At 31.9% G+C, this 24,412-nt stretch overlaps 1 protein-coding gene across 1 annotated transcript in view; it reads right to left on the bottom strand.

Moving 5' to 3' along the window:
• Nucleotides 1-24,412, bottom strand: part of LOC136977190 (serine-rich adhesin for platelets-like) — a 97,845-nt gene that overhangs the window by 21,408 nt on the left and 52,025 nt on the right. The window contains exons 4-6 of the mRNA XM_067272644.1: nucleotides 14,721-15,023; nucleotides 12,087-12,231; nucleotides 3,622-3,711 (exon numbers count right to left, since the gene is read on the bottom strand). Coding sequence (XP_067128745.1) covers nucleotides 3,622-3,711; nucleotides 12,087-12,231; nucleotides 14,721-15,023 — 538 coding nt within the window. The remainder of the gene's footprint in view (nucleotides 1-3,621; nucleotides 3,712-12,086; nucleotides 12,232-14,720; nucleotides 15,024-24,412) is intronic.

The following is a 24,412-nucleotide window of genomic DNA, read 5'->3' on the forward strand; positions in this document are numbered from 1 at the left end:
AACATAACACTTTCAAAATTAATTGTAATTGTCAAAAAATAAGTGTCAAAGTCAAAATAAACATGTTTTTACATATACAGTAGCCATATATATATTACAGTCTTATTTAAAAATTATCACACTCCATTATCTGTATTTTTTTTTTTTTAATATCTGGATCACTCCTGCCCATATTAGTTCAGATATGAGTGAGTCTACTATACTTCTAATTTTTCTTATAATTTCTAATGAAATCTTGATACAATATTATTTCAGAAATACAGTGGAACCTCGGTATACGACCTTAATCCGTTCCTAATGTTTGGACTTATACCGAATAGGACGTATACCAAACCAACCGTTCCCATAAGAAGTAATGTAAAAATGATTAATCTGTTCTCATGTAAAAAAAAACTTCTCTTGATATGGTATATTAATGGGGTTGTAAAATAATTTAAACCGTTTATTAATTTCTTCTTTTATTCTGTTTGTAGCTTAGACCCGTCTATGCGCAGTCGCGGGTTTTTGTAAATTCGAATGCCTTTTTTTGTAATTTTGAATTTCATTCGTTGTTAGTATTCATTTAATAATTTAAACACTGTTTGAGCACATTAATAAAAAAATAAATTTTATCATAGATTTTTAAAGTTATTACAGTATATTGACTTATATTATTTAAATCATTAAATCAAAATCAAATCAAATCAAACTCTCCTTAATACTAATAATCTGTTTAGAAATTGATTTAACCCCTTTCGCAACGTTAGCAGATTTAATATAATCTTTATTTTTCACGATTGTCGATATCGTCGTTCTCGGAATACAGTATGCAACAGTTAAATCTCGATATGCATGCCACCTTCGTATTTCTCAACAATCTCTTTTTTCAGTTCCATTGTGATTCTAGTCATTTTTTTAGTTTTCTGTTGCTTTTCATTTGCCTTTTTGCAATTCATGATTAATAAAAACAATAAAATTTTACTTACAAATTAAAATTAGAAGAAATTTAACAAAGTTATAAACCGTGGCACTGCGAACATCTAGTCTGGTCTAGTACACCGATAGTGCTACTTGTTCAAAGATGGCACATATAATTGAATTAAGTTGTATACCAAACAAAAGTCATATATCGGGCAAAATTTGTTTCGTCCAAACAGGACGTATTCCAAATTGGACGTATTCTAAAGCAGACATATACCGAGGTTCCACTGTACTTTATAAGATAAAGCTTTCATAAAAACTTATATTTAACACGTTGACTGCCATCTACGAGATGACTCGTAGTTACCGTTTCTGCCTAGGACGCCACCTACGAGTTATATCGTAGTTTGTTTCCTTGCCATATTTGTGCAGCTACGATGTAATTCGTAGTATATCAGTGTAAATATGAATAGATAGCTTCAGGGGCAAGAACAAAAAATCAAGTTTGGCTTACATGAACAGAACATTTATTAATTAATGAACAGAAAATATAATCATAAAAAGTTTATTCAAAATCGAAAGCAAAACAATATTTTTATTGTTTGTGATAATTTATAAAACAGAAATATAAATTTAAACGAACAGAAAATATTATAAAATGTTTATTCAAAATCAAAAGCAAAACGATATTTTTATTGTTTGTGATAATTTTTAAAACAATCTTCTACGCAAAGGGCTGGCTTCTCAAGACAGATTGGACAGAAATAACGCGTTTCTCGGCGTTTTTTAGCTTTGGTACAAATTCGACATGGCTTTGTCGGATGTTGTTTTTTCTGAGTAGATGGGATACTCTGTAAATAGTGAAGCTTCTGCAATTTAATTTTTTTTGAAACTGGTTGAATCTCTTCTCCAATCAACGCTTTGACGAATGCTTCTCTACACTTTTAGTTTAGAGAAGCATTCGTCATAATGAGAAGCATAAGTTTTATTTTAGAAGAAGTTGCTTTTTGAAAGAGTTTGTGCGCATTATGTATATATATTTCTATAATATGTAATGCAACCTTTTTGGGCCATCTAATAGTCTTTCTTAGAGCTGTGTAGTACGATAGCATTTGATCTGATCGTCAATGCCAGACATTCCATGATTATAATCTCGAATTATATTCGGTTTCATCGAACATTTTCCATTGCGATTGAACACCTCTACCATTTCAACAACGTGCATGTTTGAAATGGTAAGGACTTCTCGTTTGTCTTTCCATTTACATACAGTAACAGGACCATTTCGCTGCCAAATAAACTCCCCCATCCTCACCAAAAATTTTGTCAGATTCTGAATCACTTAGATTAGTGTAGTAATCAAGTTGTTTTTTAGTCAGTGGTCTTTTCTTATCCATTTTGGGATATTTATAATTTGATTATAAAAATAAATAAAAAATAACACTCTCAAAAAAGACGTAAATGTGATGTGCTCGCCTCTATATCCGATTTATTACTAATGAATTTAGACGCACATCTCCGATTGGCTGTAGCGAAGTGACAGGACGAATCGTGTCTGTGCACGAATTAACTCGTAGTTTGGCTTTAGCGAAGAGCTTTCTGTTACATAAGCCAACTACGAGATAATTCGTAATACCTTTATTTTAAGAAAAACACATTCTATATGCTATTTGATTATTACTATATACTCTGATTAGAGTTTTTAATAATATAATATAATTAAATTAAGTTGGCGTTTTACAACAGAATCCTAAAAAGTCACGTGGCAGTCAACGTGTTAAACTATGACTTACTTTTAACATAAGAATATACAATAATTAGTAAATATGTATCAATAAAAGTTTTTACAAAAGATAATAATTTATACTGCACTCTTAGAACCTATAACCGGTGTGATATAAAAACAAAGGATGCTTATCACCACAAACGTTTTCGAACTGCTGGGAGTTCTTCAGGTGTGAGACTGAATTACTGATGGAACAGAGCAAACCGTTAAAGGAAATTTGAGAAACAATAATAGACTCCGATCTTTAAGGTCATGTTGGATCCACTAGACGAACACATGCATCTCATGTAACACCTTATTATTGTTTCTCGAATTTCCTTTAACAGTTCGCTCTGTCCAGTAATTCAGTCTCACACCTGAAGAAGAACTCCCAGCAGTTCGAAAACGTTTGTGGTGATAAGCATCCTTTGTTTTTATATCACACCGGTTATAGGTTCTAAGAGTGCAGTATTTTACACATCCCGGTGTTCTCCAGTGTAGTGTAGTTTATAATAATTTATATTAAGTATTTTTGCAAGTCAATAATCTTTAAATAAAAATGACTATCGAATTTTGAAGTTTAGTAAAAATCAAATATCAATATATATATTGATATTTGATTTTTGCTAATATACAATATATATATATATATATATTGATTTTTCTTAAGTTTATTTAATTATATAAAAAGTTTCTGCCAGGAATTTCTTAAACTTCTATAATCATAAGTTGTATTAGTATTAATAATTAAATTAAAATTACATTTGTAAATAATTTTTATTCATAAAATCTCACTTTTGTAAATGGTCTGATTAAGCTAGTTAATCTGCATAGAAGATAGAATCAAAGTTCAGATTAAAGAAAAATTAAAATCTGTGTCTTTTAGTTACAGATATCTTGTATTTAATTCCTTCAAACAATATTTATGTTTAGACATTAATAAATTTATACAATACCTGATTATTATATGAATCTGGTGCAACTTTCTTATATAATGGACTGACATGAGTAGCTAAAGTTTGAAGTTTATCTTCAAGTTCCTGTTCCTGTAATAAAATATGTCAAATTTCATAATGATTAAAAATAAAATTATTTTCTCATTTTGATAAATTAGATATAATATATTAGCTATTTTCACTCTTTATTTTAAAACATGTATATCAATCAAGTAAAAAAATTTAAGAAAACAATATTAAAAATTACAAATTTAAGTACCAAAATTTCCAGCCTATAAGGAAGACTGTTCCATATCCAGACACTTTTTGGTATACAATCATTTATGAACTGAGATTATAGAACACTAATTTAATTATGCACTGCAGTAGCACTGTCCATTGCCCAACTTTCAAAGCTACCATTTTTTTCAGTATTGACAGTGGGTTTCCCAAAAAAAAACTTTTTAAAAATGGCATTTTCAATCATGAAACAGGCTGATAAATGATCAGACAGTGGTGTTCCATCTTCAGATGTAAAGATTTCACATGCAAGAAAATTCAAATAGTATGCATGTTTTGTAAAAAGTTTAAGCTATCATTGTTATATTTAAATAATTACAAAATGACTTGAGAATCAAAAGAATTACAGTCATTTGACAATATATAAATTTTGAATTCATAATATCCACTTTGTACTTAAAAACATAAGCTATAAATGCTAATAATAAAATATTTTAATATTAGCCAACATTGGCATAACCATCAGAAGGGATATTAAATAAAAAGGTTGCTGGCACTGCATAAAGGATGAAGGAACTACAGATACTGGTGGTGGCAGTTTGGCAAACATGTCATTTATATCAACTAAATATTTCTTTTAATCTATGTAAATACCTATGAATGATTTTTTCTTGTGAAATTCATGACAAGTTCAACATCAGACTGAGACTCACCCTGTATTTTTACTCAGATAATACTTTGGCAATGTCATTTTAAAGATCACAACCCATCTAGAAAATTTATTAATGATGTAAATATAGCCCTTAATAATGGCTAATTTTCTAAAGGTACAATGCTAATGCAAATCTGTTGCAACATAAACAAAAGCCATTCCACCAATGGGTACATTCAATACCAGATGCATCTGGTAGTGGAATGTCCAGTTGTGAAAATAGAGTGCATTTTTTGTTGTGTGAGTGATAGTAAAAAACTTGCAATTTGACAATGTAACAGGAACCTATATGTACCCCAATAGATATATTTCTTCATGCTTAGTCTCAACTGGAATCTGCTGACTGATAAACTTACTGCCCAGAAAAGGTAAATAAGATCCCAGAAATTGGTTTAGCACTTCTTATGTTCACATGATTTCCCTCATCTTTATGGAGTTCATACCACATATTCATGCATGAATGCCATATAGCATTAAACTTGAAAAATCTCTTACAAGATACACATTGCAAAACTTAAATTGTATGTTAGTGGATACAACTTTGGAAGTTTTTTAACATGCAATCTACAGATTAGGGGAAACTGTTCCATGTGTGCACAGTGCAGATTATATATATATAGTAAATTTTCTATACATTCCATACATCCATACCAGTTTTTGGGCTGCATTTTGGAAAAAACCATAAACCTATAAATGCCCACTGTTTTCCATCTGTCTGTTTTTTCTTAATCTTGAGAACAGAGTTGGATAGATGAAAGTCAAGACCAGATATGGAAAGCTTAAGGGCAAGAGACCCTGATTAACTATATATGAACTTCCAATTTGCACTGGAAATCATGTTATTTCAATTCAAAAATTTACCCCTGAAAGGAGTTAAATAGATGACCAGCACAACTCTATTGCTAGCAGGAAGGTATGATGTACAGGGCTCCCTCATACACACAACTCTAGGTTGCCCCTGCTCCGCCAAGTGGCACTACAGGATACGAAAGAGACTATGTCTGAATCATAGGAAGTGGTCGGACACTCCGCTACAACTAGGTGTCTTGGACTCTTATGTCAAACCTGGGGGAAGCCAGACTCAAGCCACTAGCTTGGGACATATACGTTTTGATGCAGTTTGTCCTGCACATAGGTCTCTTACTGACAATAAGTTACCTTATGCGTTATCATTTAGGACGATGGGGGTTGCAAACCTCAACACGTCCAAACAGCTGAACATCCACTTGGGACTTCGCCTAAAAAACGATCAGTGGGACTCCCATCTCCAGGAAGGGAGTCCATCCCAGTGAAAACTTGGACTCATAGGTCAAAAGAACCTATTACAGTTACCATCAATTCCTTTAGTCTCAATAGGTTTTCTTTACTTGCTACTAGCGTTCGAAGTACTTGCTTGGGTGGCTGGGACCAGTCAACGTTGTCAACTGTCCTGCAGAAGTCCTCCGTAAGAGGGCAGTCAAGTACATAGTGCCTCGCGTCTCCGTGAGAACACCCACTGAAGCAGCAACCATCTCCTTGTCCAAACTTGGACCTGAAGTGGGGAAACCTCCCATGACCGGTTAACAGTTGAGTCACTAACCAATCACAACTTACTGGAGATCGGCCAACCTCAGGCACACGGAAGCCTCTTCGTTCAGTCTGACTGACTGTTCATACATTTGAACTCCATCAGAAAAGACTTAGAACACAGCAACTACTAGGCTGCTGTCCTTCAAGCCATTGGTATATATCTCAACACCGCTGTTAGTTGGTTCACCAACATCCCAATCAAGTCCAATCCTGTGTGCGGGATGGACCCTCAATATGTCTGCCTGACATGTGAGTTTTGTGATCAGGCACCTCTGATTACAGTGTCTTGCCTCTATACCCTCCACGGTGGCTCTGTAGAAGGCCGCCTCCTGGCTGACTACCAGGGCCAGAGGAAGCAACCCGGCGAGCACCAGGGCCACCTCCGTGGACACAGTTCTGTATGCACGGGCTACCCACAGGACAGCGGGTCTTTGAATAGTAAGCAGGGCCCTGCTCTGGTTAACGTTGGCGGACTCTTTCCACTAGATACCACAGGCATAACATATCACATGCTTTAAAGCCATCTGGTAGATGGACCAAATTGCACTACCGCTTAAGCCATAGTGCTGTCTGGCAAGTCTCGATAGTGCCACTATCGCAAAGTTTGTTCTGGCTTTAACATACCTTAAATGAGGTGTCCAGCATAGTGTGAAATCAATGATAACACTGAGGTATTCACTTACCCTGCGGATGGGGGTATCCCTGATTCTGTATATTGGCCATCATGCCAATACTCCCACCCGGGCCACTATTAAGTCCTCTGATTTCTCAGGGCTGAAAGATAGTTTATGCAACCCAGCAAACGAGTTGTTCTATGGCTTCCATATCATGTCTGCTCATGCCTGCAACTACTAGCAACAGGTCGTCTGCATAGGCCTGCAACTGGACATTGTCTGGCATGACAAGTCTCAGTGCCGTCTGCAAGAACGTTCCAAAGGAGGGGTCCTATGCATGACCTCTGGAGACCTGATGTACAGGGGCAAGATACTACTAATTTGAGGTGGAGAGCATGTGTTTTAAAATAAAAATTGCAGCCAGGCATTGTAACAATGTCACAATAAATAATTGCTTATTCCAATAATTCTCCATAACATTAAAAAATAGCTCTCAAATTATTTTATTGTTTGTTAACAAGTTGTCTTAACCTGATAAAATATGATGGAGAATTTACATGTTTGGCAGACTTTTACAAAAGGCAAAAACAACAAACCCATTCATTTCTACTTGTAATTGACTATAGTATTATTTAAGTCTGCCAGCCCAACAGCAAACATTTTAAAGTTAACCTTTGTTTAAAATATGTTTTAGCTTAGATAATCATTAACTAACTTCTTCAAGAATCCAATGAGTGCAGTTCTGTTTCATTGACATATTCACGTATGCTCTTTGTGCATGTCATTTTTGGTTGCAGATGTTTCTAATGCTATGGTGGGCAGGCCCTTTTGAATAGAATAACAGTGCTCCTTGTTACACATGTTAAAAAGCAGTCAAACATACATATGAAAATTATATAACTTGAATTCTAGTGAGGTGTTGGTAAAATGGATGACTGTTTTGTAGCTTCTCCAAGAATCCCATAGGTTCTGTTCTTGGAGGTGGATGTGACCAATTCTTTGAACTTGAAATAATTTTCTTGACCAGTTTCAGCTGTCATAAAGTGGGGACTAACTGCCTTTTATAATTCTAGATTTTAAATTTTCATTGTATCACTTTAAAATGAATTGTGTAATTTCTTTCTTAGATTTGCAAATACTTATTTTTTATTATTAAACATACAAACTGTCATTTCATTGGTGATGCACTAAGAAAGTAAATAAACAATATACGAATGTGCACAAATAATGTGACAAACTTTACTGCCAACAAATAATTGCACCTGTAGATTATAGGTAGAAAATTACAGTAATAGAAATTCAGTCACAATCCACTATTTAATTATTATTCTCTCATTTAAATAAGAATATTTGTAAGAAAAAATTTTATATTCAGCAAAAACGTAATTGTTTATTAATAACTCAAAAATTTATTACTGGTATTAGTTTCAGTTGGAAAATTAAAGATAACTGGACTCTATATGGTAAAAGCAAAAGTAAACTAAACTTTTATTGAAACTTTTAAATACATTTATTACTGGCCAAAGACAGACTTCAAGAGAACTTCAGAATCCACACAAAATTTAAATTTTAGATGTACAGTCAAATTGTTGCAAGTATAAAAGTTTATATGTTGAATGTTCGTAAATACCTGTACTTACGAACATCTGTAATGCACTTTCAAATCATTGTAAAGGATGGCATATACAGAGCCATGTGAAATTTGTAAAATTTACCAATCATCTTTTAATTAGCTATAGACTCTTTTGATTTCTTTTCAATAAAAATTTTAACATAAATGTGTACCAAATGAATGTAGTATAATTTTTTAAAATGTATGTAATTGTCTGTAGTCCTTTTTGGCTTTCTTTTCTTTAGGTGCATTTTTACTAATCCAAACTTTTCATTAATGTGAAGAACTTTGTGTAATAATTAGTTCAGAGTAGTAAGATTGTACTATACTTGAATTCTTTATGTATTCAATAATGCTAGCATCACACATATGATGAGCTGCAGGCCTTATTCTAAATTTTTAATAGTTCACAAATATAATCCAAATGTATTAAATTAGTATAATATTTTTCATTATTGCTGATCTAGGTACTGTACCTAGTTTTAATAACTGAACTAAATATCATTAAAATTACTAATTTTTTTTTAACTTTTTTTACCCTATGGGAACTAAGATGGCCTCTTTTAGCAAGCCCGTTACAGGTTTGGACAGGCCCAGAATGGTAGGCTGGCACCTTGACTGCTTGGCCATCTGACCACTTAAAATTACTAATTAAATATGTACAAAAAAATATCGCAATAAATATAAATGTACTGTACATTACATTTATACAGGGTGAGTTTTTTATCTTGAGACAATGAAATAACTTAATTGGATTTCATTATTTTGGGAAAAAAGGTATAGACAAAAGTTGTAGTTGTGAAGGGCCAATCAATTGGTGGCCTTGACCTTGACCTTCAAGGTTATTTGAGGGTCAAGTCTGTTTTTTCAATAGGAACACATATTTTTGACCCTGGCAATGGAAAGAGCGGGAAATTTCACAACCGGATATACCTTTGATTTTGTGGTCTAGGTCAAAGGTCAAGATTATTTTAAGGTTTGAAATTATAAGCTGTTTCTAATGGGAAACCATACTTTTTATTACTGGAATAGGCAGGGAGGTAAAAGTTACATTTTTTCATGACCTTATTACTTTGACCTTTAAATGCATTCACTACTTTTAGCACTACTCAGGAGTAATGACGTGGATGTAGTAGTTTTCTACTCCCTTTGAGGTGCTTATTTTCAGTGAGTCTCCTTGCCTCTCACTATTGCGGTGCTTGTTTTTGGCAAATCACTTTACTTCTTGCCATTGCTTGAGATGTTGGTTTTGGGGGAAATTTTATAACAAATGTTCAAAATGATGCCCTTCCACTTCGATGCATTTGTATAGCCACACTTAAAATTATCATGCTTGAGATGACCTTCAGAGGTCAAATTTGTGGTATTCAAGGTCACGACTGATTGTGAAATTTTCCGCTGTTTCCATGTAAATGTAACTTTTACCTCCCTGCCTATTCCAGTAATAAAAAGTATGGTTTCCCATTAGAAATAGCTTATAATTTAAACCTTAAAATAATCTTGACCTTTGACCTAGACTCATAAGGTCAAAAGTATATCTGGTTGTGAAATTTCCTGCTCTTTTCATTGCTGTGGTCAAAAATGTGTGTTCCCATTGAAAAACGGACTTGACCCTCAAATGACCTTGAAGGTCAAGGTCACATCCAAGGTCACGAATTGATTGGCCCTTTGAAACCCTACAACTTTTGTCTATATTTTTTTCCCAAAATAACGAGATCCAATTAAGTTATTTCATTGTCTCAAGATAAAAAACTCACCCTGTATATTTAATTACCTGGTATTATCAATGTTAAAACAGAATGTCTGTACACATTCATTTTTAAGGCTGATAACAGTAATTAAAATTTTAATCAAAATAACAGATATTGAAAATTACTCAATTAGTCCGTATTTTAAATTATAAAGAAAAAGTTTATCATAATGTTTTCCTGCATCATGATTTAATTACCAAAGTTATTTAATTGATACAGTTTGTGGAAATCTAATTAATCAATTACTTATAAATAATGATTAAATTATTAGAATTATAATAAAAATATATAAAATTTCATAAAACTTAAACAAAATCTTAGTTATCTCTTTTGCTTTTCAACTTTTCATATTAAGTGAAATGTTAAAAAACAATAAACTGGTATTAAAAGACTTTAAAACTATTACTGTTTGTTACTTTCTTTATTTTTCTTGTATATGCATTTCGATCTTTCGATCCTCATCAGTACATTCACAGGACTAAGCTTATCCTATAAATAAATAAATATCCGAAAAAAGAAGAGCAAAAAATTACAAAAGAGAATACAATATTTTTTAAAAACTTACAATTGCCATTTTATAACATATTCTTTCAATGTCAATCAATTTCTTGTTTCTGCGACATCTACAACTGTACACCACTCTAGTGATACATTTACACCCGTATTTAAATTTAGTAAATTTACATTTTTGTTTTTTAATTTTTTTACAATATTGAAATGTTCCCTTATTTTTCTCTTTTTTACTAGTTTTTTCAAATGATATTATTTTAATATTATTGTGGTCTATTATACATTTACATTTTTGTCGATGTTCTATCCAAGGTAACCAGGTAAAAAAACAGAATAAACAAAATAAAGAAGACAAAATTAATTCAGTGGGTATAATGTATGAATTAAAGTGTAATTGTAATAATAATAATAATAAATATATAGGAGAAACATGTAGACAACTTAAAATTAGAGTGAAAGAACATTTAATAGTGCTAAGACTACAACACCATTGGTTGGCTTGGATAAAACATCAACAAAAATGTAAATGTATAATAGACCACAATAATATTAAAATAATATCATTTAAAAATATTAGTAAAAAAGAGAAATATAAGGGAACATTTCAATATTGTAAAAAAATTAAAAAACAAAAATGTAAATTTACTAAATTTAAATTCTTCTATGACTGCATTATGTACAAATATAAATAAACACTCTTAAAAACCTTTATACCACAGCCGTTTTTTACTATTCTTCTAAGGTTTTCAGTTATTTTCAATAACCTTTTCCAAGAACAACTATAATCGAATGTTGAAAAAGGTTATTAAAAATAACCAAAAAGTTAGAAGAATAGTAAAAAATAACTGTGGTATAAAGGTTTTTAAGAGTGTTTATTTACTAAATTTAAATACGGGTGTAAATGTATCACTAGAGTGGTGTACAGTTGTAGATGTCGCAGAAACAAGAAATTGATTGACATTGAAAGAATATGTTATAAAATGGCAATTGTAAGTTTTTAAAAAATATTGTATTCTCTTTTGTAATTTTTTGCTCTTCTTTTTTCAGATATTTATTTATTTATAGGATAAACTTAGTCCTGTGAATGTACTGATGAGGATCGAAAGATCGAAATGCATATACAAGAAAAATAAAGAAAGTAACAAACAGTAATAGTTTTAAAGTCTTTTAATACCAGTTTATTGTTTTTTAACATTTCACTTCATATGAAAAGTTGAAAAGCAAAAGAGATAACTAAGATTTTGTTTAAGTTTTATGAAATTTTATATATTTTTATTATAATTCTAATAATTAAATACCCAACTTTGATAAAAATATATAAAAAGAGTTAATAGTAATTGCTTTTATCTTTTTTTAATACAATTAATGATTAAATTGTTTTAATAAAAGAATTATAAAATTTTTATTTTAATAAAAATTATATTTTAAACCATAAAAAATAATTATTTTATTAAAAATTCAATTAAAAAAAATTGTACCTCTTGTGGCTCAGAAAGTTTAAATTTTCTTGCAATTTTGCTTCTGGCAAATTTACAGCCATTATAATACATACTCCAAGAGCAACCAAATGAAAATGAAGCACCACAACCATCAGGATCTAATCCCTGACAAGCACATGTCCTCCTATTAAAAAAATTAAGATTTTCATTTGGCATTGGATATATCAAATAATATTTGTCATATTAACTATCTATTAATCTTGATTGAAATCAATTCAAAAGAAAGAAAAAAAACCTTTAAATCCAACAATAATGTTTTAATAAACAAACATTTTTGACTATTTTAAATGTTCATTTTCTAAATCCGAAAAATTTATTTAATTGAACTGGTTCTTTAGTTAAATATGGTAACACTGGCCAGATGTCACAGAATGTTTATTCCAAAGATAGCTGAAGTTATTTGTAAATTGGAGTTCCTAGAACAATACAATCTGAAGGTGTTCAACCAATTTAAGGTTGAAAATATATGTTCATTAAAAAGTTATTGATAGATTTAAAAGGTTTACTGTTGTGAAAATAATTTGAATTTATCTAGTTGAACTGTTTCATCACTTTTAAATAAATTAGCATACATAAAACATATTTTTATTACCAACTACAAACCAGATCCAAAGTTACATATAAAATATTTGAACAAAACTTTCAGATTAAATAAAATTTAATAACCCTTTGGTATATCAATTTAGAATATAGTAAGAATGTATAATTTTTAATTCCTTAAATTACAATCTGTAAATCCTTTAATGTTATCAATTAATTGTTATAAATCTCACAACATTCAGAAAAAAAGACAAAGAGGATAACTGTCATTTCCCCCTTTTTCAACAGTGTTAGATGACAGATGTTACTTTATCCATATTACATGGACATATATAATTCATAATAGAGAAGGAGGACTAAAGAATAAGTAATCATACTTATCCTTCATTACCCCCAATTTTCTCCAGCATAAAATCATGATTGATGAGACAAAAGAATAAAACAAAAAGGAATGACGAAAAACGTAGTGAAAGAGGGAAGAAGAGAAACAGAAAGTCAGAGGAGCAGGGAGAAATCAGAAAGAGAGAGAGAAAAGTAGAGAGTGAACACAACATCCAGAAAGAGAGTCAACTTGAGAAAAGAGGGCCAACACAACAGTAGAGAGCCACACCAGAGGAGAATGTTAAATCTGGAGGAAATAGTCAGCAAAAAGAGTGAGATAAGGAAGGAAAAGGATAAAGTACAAAAGGAAGTGGAAATGAAATTAGACATAGTGAACTGATTTATGATGAAATCTGACTTACATCAAGCCATAGGAATGGATCTCTGTTGTAACTCAAAAACTGCCTGTATATTCAATTTCTTGGAAACGAAATACAGTCAAACCTGTTTTTGTGCAGTCTTTTTTCTGTGTGATTTTTATTTGTGCGATTTTTTTGTGCAGTATATGAAAATTTCAATCAAATTGGAACATAATTGACTCCTGTAAAATTTTTTAAAGCTCTATTGGATGTTTTCTATGACATCAGCAGGTTTTTTCATTTTTTATTCAGTAAAATTTTTTTCTCATACTTTTTTTGGTCCCCTCTTATTCTAATAGCATAAAAATCATAAATATTATGTTATATTTGAACATATGCAGTAAGTTAGCTCCATCCAGCTTTAAACTGCAGGTGTGAAATTTCACACCTTGTTAAATGAAATAACACTTCCTGCAGCTATATTTATCAAATAAAATCATTTTTTAACAATTATTTTTAACTTTTTAATGCTAGATTCATATTTAAGTGGAAATAATTAATTAATATAAAAAATAAAATTCTTAGAGGATTTTTTTTCCCATTAAGGATTGCAGAAAAAGGCCCAAGGAGTTAAAAAAGCAATTCCTAGTTATTTCGTATGGTTTTGAGATATTTTCTATGTGAGACTTTTGTTTATGCGGTCCCTATTCACTGCATAAAAAACTATTTTTTATATTGTGTTGTGAAAACTAGTTTTTATAGCCACTCGTGAAGTTTCCTGCGATTTTTTTTTATGCAGTCCCTATCCACTGCAAAAAACAGGTTTGACCGTATATTGATTTGCCACATTTATGTAATGTTATAATTGTGTTCCTCAAACTTTTGATAGGGTTTTCCAGATGCCATGTTTTTGATTTCACTTTGCAAAATGAACAGCTGGCTACAAACAGTTGTAAAGTAGCAATGATTTGCATGTTTCTGCCAATCATAAATCAGTAGTTAAACTATTTGGATTCATAGCCAAGGGGAAATGAAATATTACTTATTTATTTGATCAAAACAAAAGGCAATGTTGTTTGGCAAGGAAGGCCTACCCCAGAGTATGAATTAACAAAACCCCTTATGTAATACAGTGTAGCAATGTCTACAGACAAAACTGTTTGAGTATACTTATTTAAATTCATTCAGACACAGTATATCACTTCATTGAAATGTATACAGCAACAACAATACAATATTATAAAGGAAACCAAAACCAATGTTACATATAAAACAATTAAAAGTAAACATGTAGCGGGACAATTTCGTTGCAAGACTTGTATAATTAAATCACAGTATAATTTAAATTTATTTAAATACCGAAATAGATAAAATAAAATAAAAACACACTTACTGTTCATTCATAGCGCATCGTCTTTGTGTAGGAATTCCAAAATTAACAGTTTTATAAACAACAGTTTTATATAACTCATTAGCCATTTTTAATGGCACACCTTCCCAAACCACAATTGCAATTATAATATATGCTGTGGCACATTTATGTCCAGGTCGATGCCGAATTATAGTCAAAATCTTCTCTTCCACTCCTGATCGCCTTATTATCCACTTTGCCATAGGGCATCCTTGAGAAGTTTTTCCTTCCTTGCCAGTATATCTTAATTTTTCAATTCTTATAGCATTTCCATGTTCTCCTGACCTGTAAATAAATTATTCAAAAAAGTTATAAATATAACTACATTATGTTTTTAAAATTGAACCAATACAAACTAATAAATGTAAATAATTCTTCAAAAACCTATACCTTTTCATTTCTTATTTAACCAAAAGTTATCAAAGACAGCTTATATATATATATATATTTAAAATGACATTCTTCATCTCTAGCTCAACGTGAGATCCAAATAAATTAATTTTATAGTATTACCAGACATATACAGGGTGACAATAATTAACCCGTACAAAGTTTGTAGCAATGCTGCACCTGAACATTTTTACTGTCACCAATTTACATATTATTGTTTAATTCTCCATGATTTCCTGCCCGTGTAGATGTACTTTTGATGTAATAAGGGTTAGTTCTTTATTTTTTTAATGGTGTCGAACAAATGTTGTGCAATTTTGGAGCTATTCCGGCAAGGAAAGCATCAATGTGAAATTGTTCGTCTGCTCGGTGTTCCAAAAATGACAGTCTCAGATGCAGTTCGGTGATTCAAGGAGCTTGGCCACAATGGTGACCGTCCCGAACATGGAAGAAAGTGCACTGTCAACACGTCTAGGAACCGCAAGATCATCACAAAGCGAGTTGACTGACATGCGAAGGTCTCCATGAGAAAAATTGCTCGTGAGATCAGAATCAATCGCAAATCAGTGCGTTTAATGCGAAAAAGGAACTCGTACTCAAACCCTACAAGTTCCAAAAGGTTCAGCTCCTCACCGATGAAAACAAGTGCATGAGACTCCAAAGATCCTGTTAACTCAAGCGTCGGACCGCAGGTCGACAGTGGGAGTGCATTCTCTTCACAGACGAGAAGCTTTTCTCCGTACAACCATCAAAACGACAGAAACTGGTCTGCGGGGACTCCTGGACGCTCAGCCGTCATCGAACATCACAAAATCCAATGTCAGTCATGATTTGGGGCGGAATTTGTGCGAGCGGCAAGACACCCCTTGTTTTCATCGATCAAGGGGCCAAAATCAATCAAGATGTGTACCACCGTGACATTCTCGAGGCTGTGGTACTTGTGGGCTCAGCAGCATTTTGGCAGTGCGAAATGGACGTTTCAGCAGGACTCGGCACCGACACACAGGGCGAAGAAGACTCAGGAGTGTGCAAGGCTCATTTTCCCGATTTCATCTCGTCTGCGGAATGGCCACCGTACTCGCCGAATCTGAACCCAATGGACTACAGTGTGTGGTCCATTTTGGAGGCCAGGGCCTGTTCTAAGTGCCATGAAAGTTTGGAGTCGCTGAAGCAATCCTTGCGCTGGGAGTGAGACAAACTGTCTCCAGAAGAGTGCGGCCCATCGCTGAGAATTTCAAAACGTGTTTGGGGCTCTGCATCAAAGCAACAGGAGGCCACTTTGAAACTGGCTGAATATCTGATTAATACGTAAAGTATTGTCACTGTTATATGCTGTTGTTTTGCTAATTTTCATTTCTTTAATAAATTTACGATACAAAAAACTTGTACGGGTTAATTATTGTCACCCTGTAAGAGCATGCTCTTAAATGAAAATCACTTGCTCTCACATTTTTGAAACACACGTCCTGCTTTGCTTATAAGAGCATACCTCACATATAAGAGTGCATTCTTATGTGTGTCAGCTTGTTTTGGGTTATGCTTCCATGTCAATGTAAATTAAATATAAATGTACAGTAACTACTAAATAATGTCTCTGTGGTAACTATTAGTAAAAATTTTAAAAAAATGCTTCTAATATTATAATAGTTGTTTTAAAAATACAGGAATTCCTCATTAATTCAAATCTGAATAATTCGAAATCCCATTAATTCATAACTGTACTTTTGTCCTGGCCAGGGATATAGACTTACATATTAAGGAATTTGGTTAGTTTAAAATACAGCTACTTTGTAATTCAAAGTGAAAATTCTGCCCAAACTGCAAAATGCTTATGTTAACTCAATCATTTAAATCAAAGTGCCTACATACTGTAAGAGAACGATAGACCAAAAACTACTCTAATCTGGTCAATATGACTTTGCTTTTACAATACAGTAGAGCGTCGATAAGTGGAACGTCGATAAGTGGAATGGCCGGAAAGTGGAACAATTTTCAGTCGGACTGTGTCGTGCTGAATCGAATGTTTTTGATACTAAATTTACTTCTAAAGTATAATTTTCATGTTTTTTATATTCTTTAATATATTTATTTTGTTTGTACAAAATGCAGAAATAATTTTTAACAATACGATAGCCTCGATGATTATTATAAAAATTTTCGTTAGGCTTAAAATCGACGAAAATTCAACACAAAGCGACACGCAACGGAGAAAAATTCAACAGGAGGCGATACGCAACGGAGAAAAATTTGAACATCTGACAGGTTAATGTATTTTTTCGTACAAAGTCGGAAACTGGAACAAATCATTAACTGGAAGGACCCCAGTCCCCAATTGGTTCCACTTTTTGATGCTCTACTGTAATACATTTTCGGATGTCACCTTACACATGGACCCTGTTTTTCTCTCATTTCATAAAATACAGCTGGGTTTTAGGATTGCAAGATTTGGCTACAAGTAGCAGATTGAAATATTTGTAGAGCTCTAGGCTACTAAATTTCAGAAACTTACTACTTTTTGGGCCACTGTTTACCTGCAGTTTATTTATATTATTATTATTAATTAATTAATAATAATGGAATATTTTACCTCGAATTTCAAACTAACAAGGATTTCCTGTAATGAGTTTTATCAGCACTTTGTACAATATTGTGCCAATTTTGCCCCATCTATAAGAGCATGCTCCTATATGCACAGAAATATGGTACCTATTTAATTAGTAAATAACATTCCAGAAAAGGTCCTCTCAAATTATACAGGTGACTCTCTTTAACTGAAATGTATTAACTTGATGCTAATAAAATTTGTGAATTTAAACCCAGCTATGATTATTCTTTTACTAGATATTCCTAAAATTAATTACTGTAATTTCCTGCATATAACCCACAGAAGTATATTAGCTGTAGAAAATTGCTACAGTAAAAATAAAAATGTAGCATAACCTACACCTTGGAAGTTGCCATTAAAAACATATCAGTTAATCTATACAAAGTTTATATTCCATTAGTAAAATAGCAGCTCAAACATTCTATCTTCCAATTTCTTCTTTTTTTTTTTGTTTTTGTTTCTGTAACTCATTGCAGGTGTAATTATAAAATCAGTAAAATAAAAATAAAAAAAGAACTCAGATAGAATCTCCTAAACTGCATTGAGTCAAAAATATTAATTATAACTGTTCAACCAAAAATGAAACTCTTTATTCAACCTGATGTATTGCAATTGTCAGGCCATCAAATCTGTCAATTCCAAATATCAAAATTGATAGATTTGGACCTGATAAGGTGTAATTGTCAAGTCATCCAATAGAATGTCAAAATTATGTTTCATTCATTCAATTGCTTTTTAGAAAACATTATATGAACATTTATTTAATTATTGTATTCTATGGTTGTCTCCATAACTGAAAATTGTTTTTGAAAGTCTCTTGTGTTTGTAACAACGGATCACAAAGACAATTTTGTATTTTCCGGCGTATAAGATGACTTTTTAACCCAGGAAAATTTTCTCAAAAGTCGGGGGTTGTCTTATACGCCCAGTCGTCTTATATGCCGGAAAGAACAGTAGTGTTATATGGCGAGTATATCCCAAACTCTGTATGTTAACTGTAAAAATCGATGGTTGTCTTATACGCCGGAAAGTACAATATATGTAAATACTGTTGACCAAGAATTATTTTTAATTTACTTTATTTTATTCTAATTCAAGTTATTTAATAATAATTTAAACAACATAAAAATATTATTGTAATTAATACAAAATGGATTTCTACACTTACAGTTTAAAACAAGGTAACAAATAAATATAAAGTCATCTTTACTTTCAGTTACATTAGCAAAATGGCAGAAAGCAATGCTGTTGTGTAAATAAAATAAAATATTACAAGGTCAATCTAGGAATATAATTTTAAACTGTGGAATACTTCTTATAATCTGTTCTTGACACAATAATGTTTCATTTATTTGAATTATTTCTATATATTTTGGCTAAAGGAGATTGGCAACACATGGCCTGTGGTAGAAAAAAAGTTGTATTTTTGAATGAGAAGGAGTGGAACTTTGAGAGAGAGAGAGAGGTGTGTGTGTTATTTTTCTTTTCATATGTTGTGAACCATGAGAGAAAGTATCCATGTTACAAAAAATAATGAGAAAAGATTTGGGAAGATACAACAAAACCCCCTTGCTCTGTTTCTTGTAGACAAAAAGGGGACTTTTACCACTTTCCAGAAACATCTTTCTTTTTTCTAAGAACAATCCAAAATAGCAAAGACAGAAATCCATCTACACCAAGGAGCTGGATTAAAAGATGTCCTGGTTGATACAGATTCAAATTAACTGTAAGCATATTTTGTTAGTTTTGACCTTATGCTTAACCACCATGTGAAATTTAATATACAATAATAGATAATTGTATTTAAAATTTATTTTGTATACTAGTACTTTCTATATATTAACAGGACTTATTATACTGGAAATTATGGATGCAGATATTTAGTCTTACAGATCAAAAATAATGTTCTTTATTTAGTTCACCTGAACACATACACTTTAAACATGTGTTTCGGACTTGTTCGTCCCTTCTCGGCAGGCCTTTAAACGACACTTCCTACAATTAACAATAAAAACATTTCTTGGTACAATTATAACTAACTAGTGTTTTTAACTAATTTTAGTTATAATTGTACCAAGAAATGTTTTTATTGTTAATTGTAGAAAGTGTTGTTTAAAGGCCTGCCGAGGAGGGACGAACAAGTCCGAAACACATGTTTAAAGTGTATGTGTTCAGGTGAACTAAATAAAAAACATTATTTTTGATCTGTAAGACTAAATATCTGCATCCATAATTTCCAGTATAATAAGTCCTGTTAATATATAGAAAGTACTAGTATACAAAATAAATTTTAAATAGAGTTAAAAAGGACACAAAGGCATAATAATTAATAGATAATTGTCTTTACAACTGTATTCATGTTGATTGCATACAATTGAAATTTTTGTAGCATACATATTTAATTATGTCACTTTTTATACATGTTTAACTTTATATAAATTATAAAATTTTGATGAAACTTTCGTATCTTTTGTTGGTCATTTAATTTTTGCAAGGCGCATCAGATAATCACGTGATCTTCTCTCTTCAACCCCTGCTTTCTAAAAACCATATATAATTATTTTAGCCATCGAAAGTCACTTTACAGCAATGAAAAGTGCAAAAATTTACAGCCTTCTAACATTACAATTATCAAGTCATGTGTCTTAATTGTCAGAGACTAACACTCATCAAAAATGATTTTGCAAAGCTCATTTTTTGTTAGATAGACTGTATATAATTATAATAATAAATGTTAAAATAAACTCAAAAAATTTAAATGTAAAAGAATTTTAACATGAATAATATCTAACATATTTAATGTTTGAAGAATGTGTGAAATAGCATGAGAAAATTTTTGATTTATAATACAGTGGCCTGGCATCATAAGAACAAACCAACATGATGTTGGGTTATCAATATGCTGTCTTATCAGACAGTGGAAGTTTTTCCAGTTTTTTTGTTTCCCTGGACAATTTTACAAGGGGTATCTGATAATAAAGGTTCAGGTGGCAGTTATACAAATTGCCCATGTGCAATATTGCCACCATAAGCATGACTAGCCACGTTCATGTGTGTAGTTGTAGAGTTGGGAAGCAAACAAACATGGCATGCATAATCGCGTATTTGAAGTGTGAAGTATGTGGAGTTATCAGATTTTTGCAAGCTGAAGGAGTTAATATTGGACACCCCTCATACATATCTTCACATGTAAAACTGTACAAATCTGCTTTTATTATTGTTTAGCATGCTATTTCAATTTTTCCACGTTATTCTTATCCTTGGTTGGCTTGAAACAAGAACACTCTATTCTTACTTTGTGCTAGATGTATAATAAGAAATGCTTACTGGAACTATATCCGAATAAACTCTATTTCATGCCTTAATTTGTCCAGCATACTGTTAAAATTTTCATAAAAACGTTTTCGATCACTTTTAGCAATCTTCATCAGTTACAGATTCAAATTTCTGTTACAATGTCGTTTGAATGGGGTGTTCTCCATGTCCATATATCGCATTGCGTTTTTCACCGAAACATTCGATCTTTTTTAAATTCGAATTTTTGTTCGTTCTTTGTAATCTGTAACTGATGAAGATCGCTAAAAGTGATCGAAAACGTTTTTATGAAAATTTTAACAGTATGCTGGACAAATTAAGGCGTGAAATAGAGTTTATTTGTGCTAGATACACTTTTATTGCATATTAATACAGATGTACTCTAATTATTAAAGTACATAAACAGTAATGTACTGTAGCTGTTTCCATGATAATTATTGATTCCAAGTATGCTAAATATTTCTAATTCTCATATCATACCTGTGCACTAATGTCTTTGGAACAGTCTTTACAAAAATCATTCATGAGGTAACAGAATCATATCCTCTTGGTATTTGTTATCTCTAAAAGGACAATCCACAATCCTTTTCAAGAAATGCACTTTTTGGGCACTTTTATATGAAAATCTTAATTCTGGACCTACCCAGTGCATCAATATCATTTGATGAGCTGGCATGTCCAACGCATCATTGAGTGTAATAACCCCCAATGATGAGTCAGACATGCCAACTTATCAAATTTGCCAGTATACTGGATGCTGGGTTAACAAAATTTCACTGTTCTTTCCATTACTTTCTATTTTATTTATTTTTTCAGTAATTTTGAGTTTGCGGTTGTTAAATCTCAACTGCTATCTCAACACTTCCCAACTAGAGTCTCATTTACATAATTTCTTAATAAGATTTGAATGCATTTCACTAATTTAATACTGTAGTTACAATAAGTAAACTAGCTACTGGAAAATAAACTATTAAAAAACAAAAACCTTAAATTTCCAGCAATAAAAAACATTTAATAATAACATTTTCGACTGTTTTAAACAGCCATCATCAGTTAAAACGAACTTAAACAAAAGAATGCAGAAAAAAGAACTCAAGCAATACAAATATTTAAAAATTCAAAAAATTCCAAAGCAAAAACGCCGTCGTATATTAGAAACTAACAAACAGCGCATGCGCTAAATATCGTAGTAAGAATAAAAATAAAAATAAAAATAAAATAACAAAAAATACTGCCGCAAAAATATTTCTATTACAAGAAAGAACGTTATGCATTTCGGTAAAACCTTCGGAGACGCAGACGGTTTATCCACGGCATGGAAGTCGTTTTACCGAAATGCATAACGTTCTTTCTTGTAATAGAAATATTTTTGCGGCAGTATTTTTTGTTATTTTATTTTTATTTTTATTTTTATTCTTACTACGATATTTAGTGCATGCGCTGTTTGTTAGTTTCTAATATACGACGGCGTTTTTGCTTTAGAATTTTTTGAATTTTTAAATATTTGTATTGCTTGAGTTCTTTTTTCTGCATTCTTTTGTTTAAGTTCGTTTTAACTGATGATGGCTGTTTAAAACAGTCGAAAACGTTATTATTAAATGTTTTTTATTGCTGGAAATTTAAGGTTTTTGTTTTTTAATACTGTTTTTTAATACTTTTGCAAGCTGAAGGAGTTAATATTGGACACCCCTCATACATATCTTCACATGTAAAACTGTACAAATCTGCTTTTATTATTGTTTAGCATGCTATTTCAATTTTTCCAGGTTATTCTTATCCTTGGTTGGCTTGAAACAAGAACACTCTATTCTTATTTTGTGCTAGATGTATAATAAGAAATGCTTACTGGAAACCTGTAAAAATCTGGGAGGGGTCATTTATAAATATAAGTAGAAAATTATTTAGGGTTTTTTAAACAGATATTAGTTAAGTGAAACATCTTATTTCTTATAAGCATGTGCAGTATGCAAATTAGCAATGTATAAAAGAACATTGTCAAACTGACAAAGAAAGTTGGCCTTCACTCTGCTGAGTTAAGTTACTGAGTGAATTAAGATATGCAGTTGAGACAAGTCTGGAATGACAACTTGGCAAGTGGGAATAATTTCCAGACAAGTTGTAGAATAAATAAGCATTAAATAAAGTAATTGCTGTTGATGTCACTGTTGTTAATTTTACTAAGAAAGTTGACATAAACTCTACAATGTCCACTGGTAAAGTTTTAAAGTCAATTGGTTAAGTTATACATCACAGAAAGTATGGAAAAATAGACAGTTGGCTTTTAAATAGTTCTCTGAAAATCTTTTTTTTGAAAAAAGAAAGGATTACTGAAATTTATCAGCTTTCAAGATGTAAGGAACCAAGTCCGAGCGTTATTTTTATTTTACTTTTATTTTGCTTATTATTCTATTTTTGTTTGGGGCTTATGTTTTGTTAGGACGAAGGTTTCCTCACCATTCACCTTAAGTATTTAAAAAGAGAAGAAATAAAACCCAACTCACCGACGAAAGAAAAGCGCCATAGGACTCACGCACATTTGCGCTCCCCGAGCGGCAAAGAATAGGTCCGCACCAAGAAAGAGGGGGGGGGAGAACCCACAAGCACGAAATAAACTCGCTAGACCTTAAGTAATAAAAACGTCCCGGAAAAAATTGTAAAAACAAATAATGTAAAAGGTTAGTGAGTAAACTGTCGGAAAAAGGGCTGCCAGACGATGAAACACGTTATTGTTAGCATTTAAGTATGTAAATGAGGGGAGTGACCGCATTCAGAATTGTGACGTCACCTCACACTATAAATCCCGAGTCTCAAGTGAAGACGGAGAGGTGAATTCTGGATAGCAACGAGCTTGGTGAGCTTCGCAGCAGTAATAGAGAGGTGTCCGATAGGATCTCGAATAGTTCCAAGGTGATTTTGAAGTGATTCGAAATTTGGATCGACAGTCTGAGAAAGTCTTGAGAGTTTGAGGAAATAGGTTCCGAGTATATTGAGGTGACGATTAGGATCTCTAGTTTATAAGAATTATTGTTATAAGTTAAACTTTTGGTTTTGTCGGATTCCCAAGGGGAATAGAGTTAAGTTAGACATAGATTTGAATTGAGAATTGTCGGGTTGACTTTGTTGAATTTCTTTGAATAAATTATTGTTTGATTTTTACTAAATATTGTACATAGTTATTGCTAAACGACTAATTAAATCTTTGGTTTTTTTCTATTGACAAATATTGTCTTTATTTAATTCGGTGCACGCTTAAAGTCCAGGCCTGGCACGCTAACGCGAATCCGAGTAAAGTACCCGGTAGGTTAACGGTTGTTTCCGACACGGTAGAGTCGATAATCGTTGTAAACTAAAATAGTACTTTACA

This window comes from Centruroides vittatus, unplaced genomic scaffold (genome assembly GCF_030686945.1).
Source record: "Centruroides vittatus isolate TY-2023 unplaced genomic scaffold, ASM3068694v2 contig_452, whole genome shotgun sequence".
NCBI lineage: Eukaryota > Metazoa > Arthropoda > Arachnida > Scorpiones > Buthidae > Centruroides > Centruroides vittatus.